The following is a 12,418-nucleotide window of genomic DNA, read 5'->3' as shown; positions in this document are numbered from 1 at the left end:
TTAATAGACAACTTCGCATTGTTTTTATATGAACCTCGTCTTTGGTAGGTGAACAGAATATCCAGATGATGAAGTGCTGTAAGTAAAACGCTGGAGTTTATTTGACAATGGATATTACTTTAAATTACAAGTCAGACTCTGAAAGTATCCAGAGAACCTTGGTTGCACTCCATCTATTACAAGTATATATTTTTTCCTTGTAACTGCTGACATTTCCCCATGTAACTGTGAGCAATGTAAGAATTATTATACTGTCCAGCATGGAAGTGAGAGATTGTAACAATTCTCCATCACTATAAATGTGGAACTTGCATATACTGATGGTGCAGTTAAACCACTGATTTAAGTGGAGGAGAAGCTGCTACAAGGGAAATGTTCATTGAATTAAATGTTTTAAAATGTCTTGGATCTCTTTAAATGATTTGGGTTTTCATTTCTTAATCACTTTCAGAAATTTCTACTTATTATTTATTGTTAATATCCAGTCTCCGAACTATTCAGATGTTTGCAGGCTTTTAAATTAGGCTCTGCTGGATAATGGCTTAGTACTATATACTGTAATTTCAGCTTCTTTGTGGGTCAGATTGATTAGAGACTCTTCCCATTTCCATGATATTCCCTTGGCATCATTAAAAACCAGTTGATATACAGGACCAGACTGTGAAGTTAGAGATACACTGATATGTTCAGGGTAAGAATGCAATGTCATATTTTGTTAACTTGCCGCTAACTGCAAATTCTGAGCACATGACCAAACTCTTGATCGAAGATGTATATTTTTTTTAAGAGGCAAAAAGTTGTGGGTGAGGGTAAAATGGAAATTGGAGATTGATTGTCTTAATCTGTAGGTTGAAAGGTAAAAAAAAAAATAGGCTGGGTCTTTTTACCCTGGACTGTGAAGTCGAGGGGTGGCTTGATAGAATTTTTTTTTGAAAGGGCTGTTTCTGTGCTATTATAAACTCTGATTTTGTTACAACCTTGGTTCAATATACCAGGACATGAGTTGGAAATAAATAATAAAACCAAGAAAGAAGTCATAATGTTTAGGTCTCCTAATATTGGATACACAGTAGGTCAGTGTTTTAAGGAAAAATAATGAGAGTTTGTCAGAAATATGTGGGGATTTCAATCTACATATAGACTGGAAAATCGAAAGGGCAAAAGAAGCCAAGATAAGGATTTCAGCATATTCTGAAACTAACCAGAGACCAGGCTATATCCAACAGTAGGTTATGAAGAACCTCCCAATGAAGGTGCTCATTGGTTTACTGTGATCATGTGTATATTTTGCATTTCATTTGAAAGAGAAGATTGTGGGTTCAAGATGAGTATTTTAAACTCAAACGTCAATTAATAATACATGAATGCAGACCTAGATTAATCAGATAATGGTAGCCTTTTAAGAAATCCTTCAGAATCCTCAGAATAGATTAATTCCAACTAAAAAGAAAACTTTCAAAGGAAAATGCTGTAGTTAAATTGTTAAAGATAAAATTAAACTTTAAGCAAAAGATCTTATTGAATAATGGAGCAGGTTCCATGAGCCAAATGGCCTGCTTGTGTTCTCTTTCAGATTTCTGTTAATGGCATTTTTGGGCTATCACATTTTCAAATTTAGAGTCAAACAATCCCTCTGCCTTGGCATTATTAGTTTTAGAAGTATTATATATTTCCAGAAGAATCAATTTGTTTTAGTCTATTTTCTTCAATTATATCTGCGATCATATCTATCCTGAGTCATGAAAATCCACGAACAAAAAACTGAATTTGAGAAGCACATGTGCCAGGGTTGGAATTATCTAGCCAGATAGTTCCCACAGAAAAAAAAAACTTCCTCTGTTGTTTATTTGAAACCTCCTCTACAAGGGGTATTTTCCATAACTACTCCCAATCATAAATCTTCCAGAAATAAATTTGGATGGTAGTCCAATTTAAAGATCAAAATCTTTACATAAACATCATTGATGAACATAAGATTGTCTCTGGCATTGAATGTTGAGCTCAGCCATTCTCAAAGAGTTCTGCCAGTCCTCCTTGGGGGGCACAGCACATTTAAAGGGGGCCATGGACCAAAATCATAAAATATTTTGATTTAATGGAGAGGACTATGGAAGAAACCAACTAAATGACAGCTTCACAGGGAAGGGGCCCATAAACTTTGAGTAGAGTCCTAAAGGGGCCATAGCCAAAAACGTTGAGAATGGCTGGTCTGACTCATTAGAATGATGTTGAAACTGAGCAAAATAACTCTGCACGTCACCATCAATAGTGAATCTCAGTAAGATGTGAACTTATATTACAAAAGTGAAAGAACGTTGTGGCATTTCAGTGCTTTACAATGACTACGTGTGTTTTATTGAAAATATAGTCAATAGGACAAATCATGGTTAGATATTGTCAATTAAATAAGCCTTCTGTATGTAATTTAGATCTTATTTAGTCTTACTGCTATAATAATTTCTCCACGATGACAATGGGTACATGATTTTAAAAATTGAAAAATAGCATCTGTTGATTGTGGTGTTGATCTGTTGGTAGAAATAAGCCTGAGGAATTAAGTCTTGTAATACCCAATCATTTTTTAATTTGATGTTTAGGTTCCCTGGGATGATTTGCGCTATCTCTTTGGTGAAATAATGTATGGAGGCCATATCACTGATGGCTGGGACCGTAAACTATGCTGTACCTATCTGGAGGAGTTTCTAAGAAATGAAATGCTGGATGGAGAACTTTTGCTTGCACCAGGTTTCCCTATCCCACCTAATACTGATTACAAGGTAAGATTTTTTTTTAGGATTGTGAAGTATCAAAATAATAATGTTGCTGTTTTTCTTGGTCTCCAGACCAATCTTTGATTCACTGAAATAGTTTGCAATTGTATTACTTGGTGTAAAATTAAGTCAAGAGTGCTCAGATAAATTTGAAAATGCCTCACAAGACTATTGTTGGGAAGATTAGAGATTAGTGGGTCATGGGGCTCTTCCCCAGTCATTTTGGGCCAGTTATCAATTGTTCTTCAACAAGTGATATGGCATTCAGGTCAGTGCAAGTTTGAATATCACCACCTGGATCCTAGTTCTGTCTGCTTCCTGCTAAGTTGGTTAAATTTTTCCTTTTGGCCTAAAAAAGCTGTGTAATTGATCCCTAGGTACTAAATTAATACCTGCTTTTGGGCAACAGCAGAAGTATTTCCAAGTAAAATACTTTGAAGTTTATCCAGTGCCTCTTTAAAGTAGAATGTGGATGTGAGAACGGCGAGGTCAGAATTTGGGGATGACAGTAGGTCAGGAAGAAATAGTGGTTAATTCTGAAGATGAAGGTACCCACTTGTTAGGTTAGGCAGAGACTCCTTGGCCGACGAGCAGCATTCTAAACCTTGTGTATTAAGGGTTTTCCCAAAATTCAGGAAGCCTTACTAACAGTGATTAAAGTGTATGTTAAATTGAAGCCACAGGTTTTAACAATCTACCTCTCTCTTGAGAATATTAGTGTCAACCCTTGCCCTATTCCATTACAGATGAAATTACCTCCTAAGATTTTTAATATTTTAACTGCCAACTTAATTTAACCAATGCATTGGTTTGAAAAAAGACACTCATTTCTGTTTGTTTCACCCGAGGGCTATCATGACTACGTGAATGAGGTATTGCCTCCTGAAAGTCCATACTTGTATGGTTTACATCCAAATGCAGAAATAGGATGCCTAACAGTGATCTCTGAAAAGATGTTTCATACAGTTCTTGAATTACAACCCAAGGAGTCAACTAGTGATAGCAGCACAGGAGTAACCAGGGAGGAAAAGGTATTTTTTAAACATTTATTATAAATATCCCTGAAAGCATGTTTAAAAACTATTAATTAAAAATGATGTGCAACCATTTCAGAACTGCCTTTTCAAATATTTGCAATAGGGCAAGATCAATTGAACAACGAGATTATTTACCTTCAATTACCCCAATGGTTTAATTTAAATTGAGTGGAAAATACTGTCAATTATTGTCAAATGTGTTGATGAGAACTTGTCGTGAGGGCACACGTGGTGGGCCAAAAGGCATTTTTTAAGGGTGCATGACTCCATGATTGTTTGGTTTCTTGCCTTAGTTTTGGACCTCGCCTCCAACAACATCCCACAGGAGAGGAGCTGATTTTCAAAACTTATGAGAAACTGTTCAACATGTGATGACAATATTCTGGGACTACAATTACCCAAATCAAAGTAGTTGAGCTATTGTTGCACATTTTCTGAGCCTAAGCCCCTTATGTAACATTGTTGGCCTATTGAAGGAAGAATATGAAAGAATGGGCCTTACACTCAACATCAATGAGACAAAGATCCTCGGTCAATCAAGGTTCATGTCAAAACCCTGGAAAATACATCTGGAGAGCCACTGTTATTGCTCTCCAAGTTCATTGGAAGGATAAATCAAACCAACATCAGCATATTATCCCATCAACAGATCCAGTATTGAAGCAGTCATTGTTAATAGGCCTGACACTCCATTGCAAGTTCTTTCACAGTCAAAGATTATCAGATAGGCAGAGGAAAAGATTCCAGCACATTATCAAAATCATCTTGAAAAGATGTAATATTCTGGCCAAGGACCACTTGAAATGGAGCTGTATGAACCTCAGGTTTGTACACTGGGAAAAGCCACCACCATTGTCCCTGTGACCTGCTTCAATATCTACTGCCCTGTCACACTCACGTCTATCATCATAGTGTTTCGAGAGGCCCGCGTGTGGACTCCCTGCAGTTCATATATAGATCCAAAAGCTCTATGGACGATACCATCACTACCGCCCTCCATCTAGCCCTCACCCACCTGGAAAAATAAGAACACATAGGTTCGTAAGCTGTTTATTGACTTCAGTCCGGCTTTCAACGCAATCATACCTCAGTACCTGATAGGGAAGTTGAGCCTGTTGGGTCGAAACACCTCCCTCTGCAATTGGATTCTTGATTTCCTGTCAGGGAGAAGGGAGATTTCCAGATCGGAAACAGCACTTCCAAGACCATCACATTGAGCACGGCCCCCCCCCCCCTCCCCGGGCTGCGTGCTTAATCTACTGCTGTTCACTCTGCAGACTTGACTGTGCAGCAAAACACAATTCGACTTGTATCATTAAGTTCACTGACGACATGATGAGGACTGGTGCAGAGCCAACAACCTTTATAAAACAAAAGAGATGGTTATCAACTTCAGGAGGGCCCGGGGTGGGGAGATCACTCTCTACTGACCATTGAAGGCTCTACTGTTGAGGTCACCAAGAGTATCAAGTTCCTTGGTGTGCACTTGGCAGAGAATCTCACCTGGTCCCTTAACGCCAGCTCCATAGCCAAGAAAGCCTCTAATCCTGCAAAGGCTGAGGAAAGTCCATCTCCCACCCTCCATTCTCACTACATTCTACAGAGCAATTGCATCACCACCTCAAACCATTGGATTTTGCAGAGGATAATGAAGTCAGCGGAAAAGATCATTGGGAGCTCTCTTCCTACCATGATGGGATATCTACAATACATGATGCACGCAGAAAGCAATAAACATTGTGAAGGGCTTCACACGTGTAAACTTTTCTCCCATCTGGTAGGAGATACTGTAGCACTCAGGCCTTACGTACAGATTGGGCAATAGTTCTTTTCCCCCAAGCCATCAGGCTTCTGAATTCCCAGAACATATGTGGATAGTGTACCATAGACTTTTATTGTATATGTCTTAATATTTTAACTTATACAGTATTTATGTAAATCTTTACTGTGCAATGCATGGTATGAATGACAAATAAAGGTGACTGGACACAGAGGACCAGCGTAAGCAGCAGAGGGAATGAACTATACTTTCCAAACTATCCACCTGACCATTCTGTCATTATATGTGGCAGAGCTTGCATGACTACATTGGCCTAATCAGTCACCTTAAGGTAAATAAGTCATCCTCAATCCTGAGAGATCACCTTGGAAGAAAGGCAATCTATGATTCTTACTTGGAATTGTAAAATGCATTGCTCGGCTCTCAACTGAAGTACTCATTTACTTTGGGTTTAGAACTTCAGAAATATTGTCTTGTTGGAAATGAATCAGAATTACACACATAATTATGAGAATACAAACCTGGCTTATATTCTCTCAAGTGTAGGTAGTTCAGATGTGAATTAATTATCTTCAAAATGATAATGGCCTTGACAGTGATTTGAAATTTTAAAAATGGAAAAAAATCCAATAGTTGAAGATAAATTAGAGCTATTTAGGGATGCAATCAGACAATAACTTCTCTCATAAGACGATGCATTTCTGGAATTCTCTGCTCCAAACTTGATGCTTGATGAATGTCAATATACAAAACTTAAGGTGGGTATCATTAGCTCTGGACATGAAAAAAGAGGAAGCAAAGTTGGGTAAACAGCTGATGCATGAATTAGTAACAACCTGAATGAATGCAGGCTTTAAATGGAGTAATCCTGTTCCTTTCAGAGTCTTCTGGCATTAGCTTCTTTACTTGATCGAGAAATTACTTAAGCGTTTTACCTGGCATATCTCTCTTCATCTTCCTGATCATTGTTCAGCTTCCATTTCCTTTCAGTGAAATGCTTAGGATTGTATATTTAGACTTTCCCATGTAACTGAAATTGTTTATATTTTTACAGAATTGTAATTTCTTTCCATGAAATCTCAAATATAAATCTAATATTGTTGATTTGATACTGTTTATATTCAGGTTAAGACAATCTTAGATGAAATCTTGGAAAAGCTGCCAGAACCTTTTAACATTCATGAGATGATGGGTAAAGTGCAAGAAAGATCACCTTATATTGTTGTGGCATTCCAGGAATGTGAAAGAACAAACATACTCACTGCAGAGCTAAAACGATCTTTGAAAGAATTAAATCTTGGTCTAAAGGTTTGGTCACAAAATAATTTTTTTCTTCTTCTTTGTTGTTGCTCTATTTCAATGAATATTAAGATTACTAACATCCATTTTTAAACAAGCTGACCATTATTTATTTTTACACACATGTTGAGAATGAAATGTAAAATATTTAGTCGTTCAAAACTCAAAGACAAGTTTGGTCAACCACCTGTATTTTCATATTACACCTTAGCAGAAAAATACATGTTGGATCTTGAAGATCAAGTTTTTAAAAAAATCACCACTGCCTCCAGTGCACCAGCCCTGCCTTTGGCTCTCGGAGGAAGAGATTGCTAGAATACTCAGAACCTCAACTCCACCACCAAGCTCATGATCCGTGAGCATCAGTGATTTCTGTCTTCTTTCCTCCAATTTCCTAGCTCCTTTCCCATCTTCCCCTATCCACCTATTACCTGCTAGCCTCTTCTCCTCTCCCTTCCCTTATTCAGGCAATTTTCAATCCCAGAGAAGGGCTCAGGTCCAAATATTGACTGCTGTTTTGCTTTTTATGGATGCTGCGTGACCTGCTGAGTTTCTCCAGTATTTTTAAATCGACTCCCTGGTGTTTACTTTGGAGACTTGAACTATCACGAGCAGGTATCTCAAAGCATCGGAGAAATGCCAGCAATGCTCTCTTTTTAAAATACCTCCAGTTGATTAGCAACAAAGTCAAACCAATGGCCATATCTTTCTTAAGGCAACCTATCCAGCATCAAAATATGTTTTTAAATTGATTGAAAACATGGTATTATCCTTCAGTTGAAGTTCCAAAGTGAAGATGTATCTGTCTATTCCAGCTGTTCTTGCGAATGTCTTAAACAACTTCTACCATCTCCTTTCTTCAAAGGACTGGACTGATGGGCACGAATACAAGATGGTTCCTTTAGTCCTTCTCCACCATGATTCTGGCGGTCATAAGTTGCAACATAAAACTCTGTTTTTGGAAAGTTGAATAGATTCTCATGAGTCCTAGTGATTCCGATTGTTGCAATCTGATGCACAGTAGACCAGAGATCAATTTTTGAAGTTTTTAATATTAAAAAGTTACATAGATTAGAAATAACTACAAACTTGAATTAAATTAAAAAATTATCTTACACAGGATTCCAGGAATTAAAAAATGCATTTGTACCTTTTTTTTCAGGGTGAACTGACTATAACAGCTGATATGGAAAATATTTCAAATGCTTTATACTTTGACACAGTCCCAGAATCATGGTCAAATCTTGCTTACCCATCACTTTTGAATTTGGCTGCATGGTTTACTGATCTCCTTCTTCGTATCCGGGTGAGTCACAATAATTTACTTGTTGAAAAGTTCTAGTTATAAGTACAACTAAATAATAATGACTGATTCTTTACTGTTCTCAAAGATATTAGTTACCTCATGAGCACCATTCCTGTAAAAAGATCCAAAACAAGTGTGATCTGTGATTTCTTTAAATCAAGTGTACAAATCTAAAATTACATACATATTCAATTAAATACAGAAAATAATTTAGGCCTTTCTGATGTGAGCTGACACTTCCATGGCTACTCTGGAATATCACCGAGAGATAAGATCACTTCCATACTCAAAGCTTCTCCAGAAAGTGTTCTTCATCCTTCCAAGATTTGTAAATTCAGCTCTCATTAAAAGGAATTCAGTAGAAAAAGAAAATCATCCTACGTATTCCAGTAACGTCAGTTGCTAGATTGCTGCAGTCCTACCAAACCTGCCACTTGAAGAAAATGAACAATCTAGCCCAGTGCTTCTCAACCTTATTTCTACCCACGGACCACTTTTAAGTAATCCTGAAGCCATAAGTTCTCTGAAATTTATAAGGGATTGCTTAAGGTGGTATGTGAGTGGGAAGGGAAGGCTGAGAATAGACCCAATTGTTACTGAAATATTTGACTTGAGAAAAATTGTCAGTGGACCATTTCCTTTGGAGTTATGAAACCGTGCACATAACGTGTCAATGAGGTAGGATTAAAACAGTGGTTTTCAAACCTTTTCTTTCCACCCACTTCCCACCTTGAGCAATCCATCATGGCATAGGGATTATTTAAAGTGCTATGTGAGTGGAATTTAAAAAGTTGAGAACCACTGACCCCTTCAGCTAGTTGTTATGGGTGATGTAAATCATTTAAACTGGCAATTAATCTTATCATCCTTTATAAACTACACACAATACCATTTAATGAAGTAAGATTAGAACCAAGACTCAACTGAGTTCCTTGCACAACCCAATGATGTATTTTGTTTCAGTGTATTTTCTTGTAAATAATAGTCTGACAAATGCATTTCACATTTTCAATAAACATTTTAAATAAGCATTTTATTGCAACTTTCCCACTTGCTTGTATTTATTTTCAGGATTTGGAAGCATGGAGCACAGATTTTGTTCTTCCTAATGCAGTGTGGCTTAGTGGTTTATTCAATCCTCAGTCCTTCCTCACAGCTATAATGCAATCTATGGCTAGAAAAAATGAATGGCCACTGGACAAAATGTGTCTAGTGGTGGAAGTTACGAAAAAAAACAAAGAAGACATAACAAGTGCTCCCAGAGAAGGAGCTTACATTCATGGGCTGTACGTGGAAGGTTCGGCATTTGTATTGTATATTTAATTAGAAATGCACTGTAATTTTAACAAATTTAAAACAAACTTGCATTGATTTTTTTTAACTTTTACCAAATCAGCAAAATCATTATTAGATAACACATCACTGACATAAATTTATTGAAGCATTCCATCACAGAAGGGTAATTTTCATCATTTTTGCATGTTTATCAATAAACAAAATATAGACGCAGCATAAGATTTTCCAGTCAACTCACTAAAATATTTGGTCTGTTGATAGGAGCACGTTGGGATAAGAACAGTGGAGTCCTTACTGATGCACGCCTGAAGGAACTCACACCAGCGATGCCAGTTGCATTTATCAAAGCCATTCCAGTGGATCGTCAAGAAACAAAAAACATTTATGAATGTCCAGTGTATAAAACCCGCACCCGAGGTCCGACTTATGTCTGGACTTTTAACCTGAAAACAAAAGAGAAACAAGCTAAATGGATCTTTGCAGGTGTGGCAGTTTTATTACAAGTTTAAACCGTGATAAAACGAATTCTTATTTAGTGATTAAGAAAAACTTCAACTGTTTTAACTATTTGTTTGAATAAATATTAATTGTTGAAAATAGAATCAGTGTAAAATTAATACACAAACAAGCAGTTTTATGAGGAGCTTTGGAAATTTAGATGCCTTTTAAAAGTTGTTGCAACATATTAGTGAGAATTTATTCTAAAGGGGTCAATATATAGACAGGCTCGTTCTTCATGTCCTGCAGAGGACTGTAAACTATGCCAGGTATACCCTTTAGAAATTAAATTCCACTTTCAAGATTCACTATCATTTGAACCAAATCACAAACAATGCAAGCCCAGTGAAAAACTAAATGGAGAATACCTACAAACATGGTATTTTCTCCAAAAAAGTGTTTGGAAAGACTGAAAATGTGTAGAACTTGGTTGATAACAAACAGATATTCTGCAATTTCAGATTTAAATGTTCATAACTAGGTCTAAAGAAAAATTAGAAAGACATCCTAGACCATGTTTTATTGATTTTAACAAGAAATACTATAGGAAAGCAATACCGGCGCTTGCTTATAAATAACAGGTTGTCCTTGACTTCCAGTTCCGTCCACCCGCATATATGACCAAAATTTCTTTTAAAATATTTATTAAAACTACTGTATACAGTGGTCTCAGCAGCCTGAGGTCCCCGACCAATCCGTCAGAGACTACCTGTATATTTTTGCATTCAAAAATGTAATGCTTTGTTCACAATGGAGTTAAACAAGAAAGCCTACAGATGCTGGGGTCAAGAGCAATAGACAAACAAGCTGGAGAAGCTCAGCAGGTCATGCATGCAACATCCATAGGAAGTGAAGGGTAACCAGCATTTCAGGCCTGGCTCCTTTGTCAGCTCAGGCCCAAAACTATGGTCATCTTTTATTTCCTCTGGATGATGTGTGACCTGCAGTATTGCACTTGGTTAACAATGCTAAGTTTTTTTAAATTGTCAGTGACTACCAATTTTTAAAAAAAAAACATCTGTTCCAAGATGCGTCTATATAACAATCAAATATAATCAACACAAGAAATGTAACCTCTCGGATCAGATCAAAAATTCCATTTGTTCTTTACTGGTCAGTGAAGAACATTAAGAAACAAAATCAACCTTTTGGTGATCATCCAGCTGACAGAAATCAAAAAGACAATGACCAAATAATCAGATTTAACAGGAGGTCTGCAATTCGCACAAAGTAGCCGTGGGTCACTGGCCCATCTTGACGCACTTCATGAAGTCATGGGCAATCCCTTCTGTTCTAGGTAAGTTGGGTAGCACTCGCACCTGTCTGTCTCATTGAAGAAAGGCACCCTCCTAATTGTAGCACTGGGTAGCCACATTTATTGTTATTTCAGGATTCACATCTCAGCAGCAAATGAATACTAAAATATATTCTCCAATAGTATCAATTTCACCTACTATTAGTGAGTAGCAAACTGTTTAATGCTCCTATCCATGCAGTCTACACTGCATTATCATCAGTTGACTTGCTTAATTTTCAACTGAATGACCCAAGTAGGACAAAACTTAACCCAAATGGGGAAAAAGAAATTTCGAAACACGCAAAAGCAGCAGTTTATAGACTTTAGTGAGACTATACTGAAAAGTTAACTTAGAAATGGATGGGCCAGCAACTATTGTGCATTTGCCCTCCTGCTTTAGCCAAACAGAGAATTCTAATGAGATTTTATTCGAACGTTGCCACATCTAAGCAACAGTTATTTAAAGCCCTTGCAAACTAGTTCGTAAAGAGACAACCTACTGCAAATGATAAAATCATATCTCGTTGTTAAATAGGTTAAGTGACTGGGGCTGCTTCTCTCCACTGCAAATATATAAGACAGCTTCCCAAGAACATTTGTTAACAGAACTGACTCATAGGTTATTTCATTTCACATCACTAGTCTCCCTGTGCACTCAAAATGCCCATTATTAGAAGATGCTATGGTGAATAATTGCTGGAAGCTTATGAAACCTGCTTAGTTACCATTCTTGCCTCATCACTTACGAGTCAGTGCAAACATTTAACAGTAGTCTTTTAGAGAGTGAAGTACAATTTTTAAGGCAAAGAAATTTGCAGTCCAAGATTAGATATCTACTGTTCATTCTAAAACATACTTATATTTAAATGAGCTTGAAATCAATCACGAAAATATAGATAAAATGTTGCCAATTTATCTGCATTTTCAAAACTTTTAATTATAAATCAAAATAGTTTTAATTAACTTACAATAGAAGTATCCTTCACTAGTTTCTAGAAAAAGTTCTTTATGAATGGTGTTATCAGTTTCACCCAGAGCTTCACGTGTCTATTTGGTTGGTCAAATGTGGTAGACAAAACTTCATTTGATAAATGATACAAATGTTCTTGTTCCTGGAAAATAGTGGTGCAAATT

General features: G+C 36.8%; 2 protein-coding genes across 16 annotated transcripts in view; one reads left to right on the top strand and one right to left on the bottom strand.

Moving 5' to 3' along the window:
- The window catches only part of LOC138759488 (dynein axonemal heavy chain 17-like), a 192,057-nt gene extending 182,017 nt beyond the window's left edge, over positions 1–10,040 (top strand). For 10 of the 11 annotated variants that reach the window (XM_069929995.1, XM_069929994.1, XM_069929996.1 and 7 more), the window contains 6 exons: positions 2,598–2,777; positions 3,620–3,802; positions 6,714–6,896; positions 8,050–8,193; positions 9,265–9,490; positions 9,751–10,040. In XM_069929995.1, the coding sequence (XP_069786096.1) occupies positions 2,598–2,777; positions 3,620–3,802; positions 6,714–6,896; positions 8,050–8,193; positions 9,265–9,490; positions 9,751–9,998 (1,164 nt within the window). In that variant the 3' untranslated portion in view covers positions 9,999–10,040. The remainder of the gene's footprint in view (positions 1–2,597; positions 2,778–3,619; positions 3,803–6,713; positions 6,897–8,049; positions 8,194–9,264; positions 9,491–9,750) is intronic. The other variant, XM_069930001.1, reaches the window with a different exon arrangement.
- LOC138759490 (CDP-diacylglycerol--glycerol-3-phosphate 3-phosphatidyltransferase, mitochondrial) overlaps positions 7,943–12,418 on the bottom strand; it is a 43,481-nt gene continuing 39,005 nt past the window's right edge. For 2 of the 5 annotated variants that reach the window (XM_069930005.1, XM_069930006.1), the window contains 2 exons: positions 12,253–12,396; positions 7,943–9,932 (listed from right to left, as the gene is read on the bottom strand). In XM_069930005.1, coding sequence (XP_069786106.1) covers positions 12,277–12,396 — 120 coding nt within the window. In that variant the 3' untranslated portion in view covers positions 7,943–9,932; positions 12,253–12,276. Of the gene's footprint in view, positions 9,933–12,252; positions 12,397–12,418 lie in introns of those variants that run through there. The other 3 variants (XR_011354870.1, XR_011354869.1, XR_011354868.1) reach the window with 2 other exon arrangements.

Source organism: Narcine bancroftii, chromosome 3 (assembly GCF_036971445.1).
Source record: "Narcine bancroftii isolate sNarBan1 chromosome 3, sNarBan1.hap1, whole genome shotgun sequence".
NCBI classification, from domain to species: Eukaryota; Metazoa; Chordata; class Chondrichthyes; order Torpediniformes; family Narcinidae; genus Narcine; species Narcine bancroftii.
The sequence above is the reverse complement of the archived record's forward strand: the minus strand, read 5'-3'. Positions and strand labels throughout refer to the sequence as shown.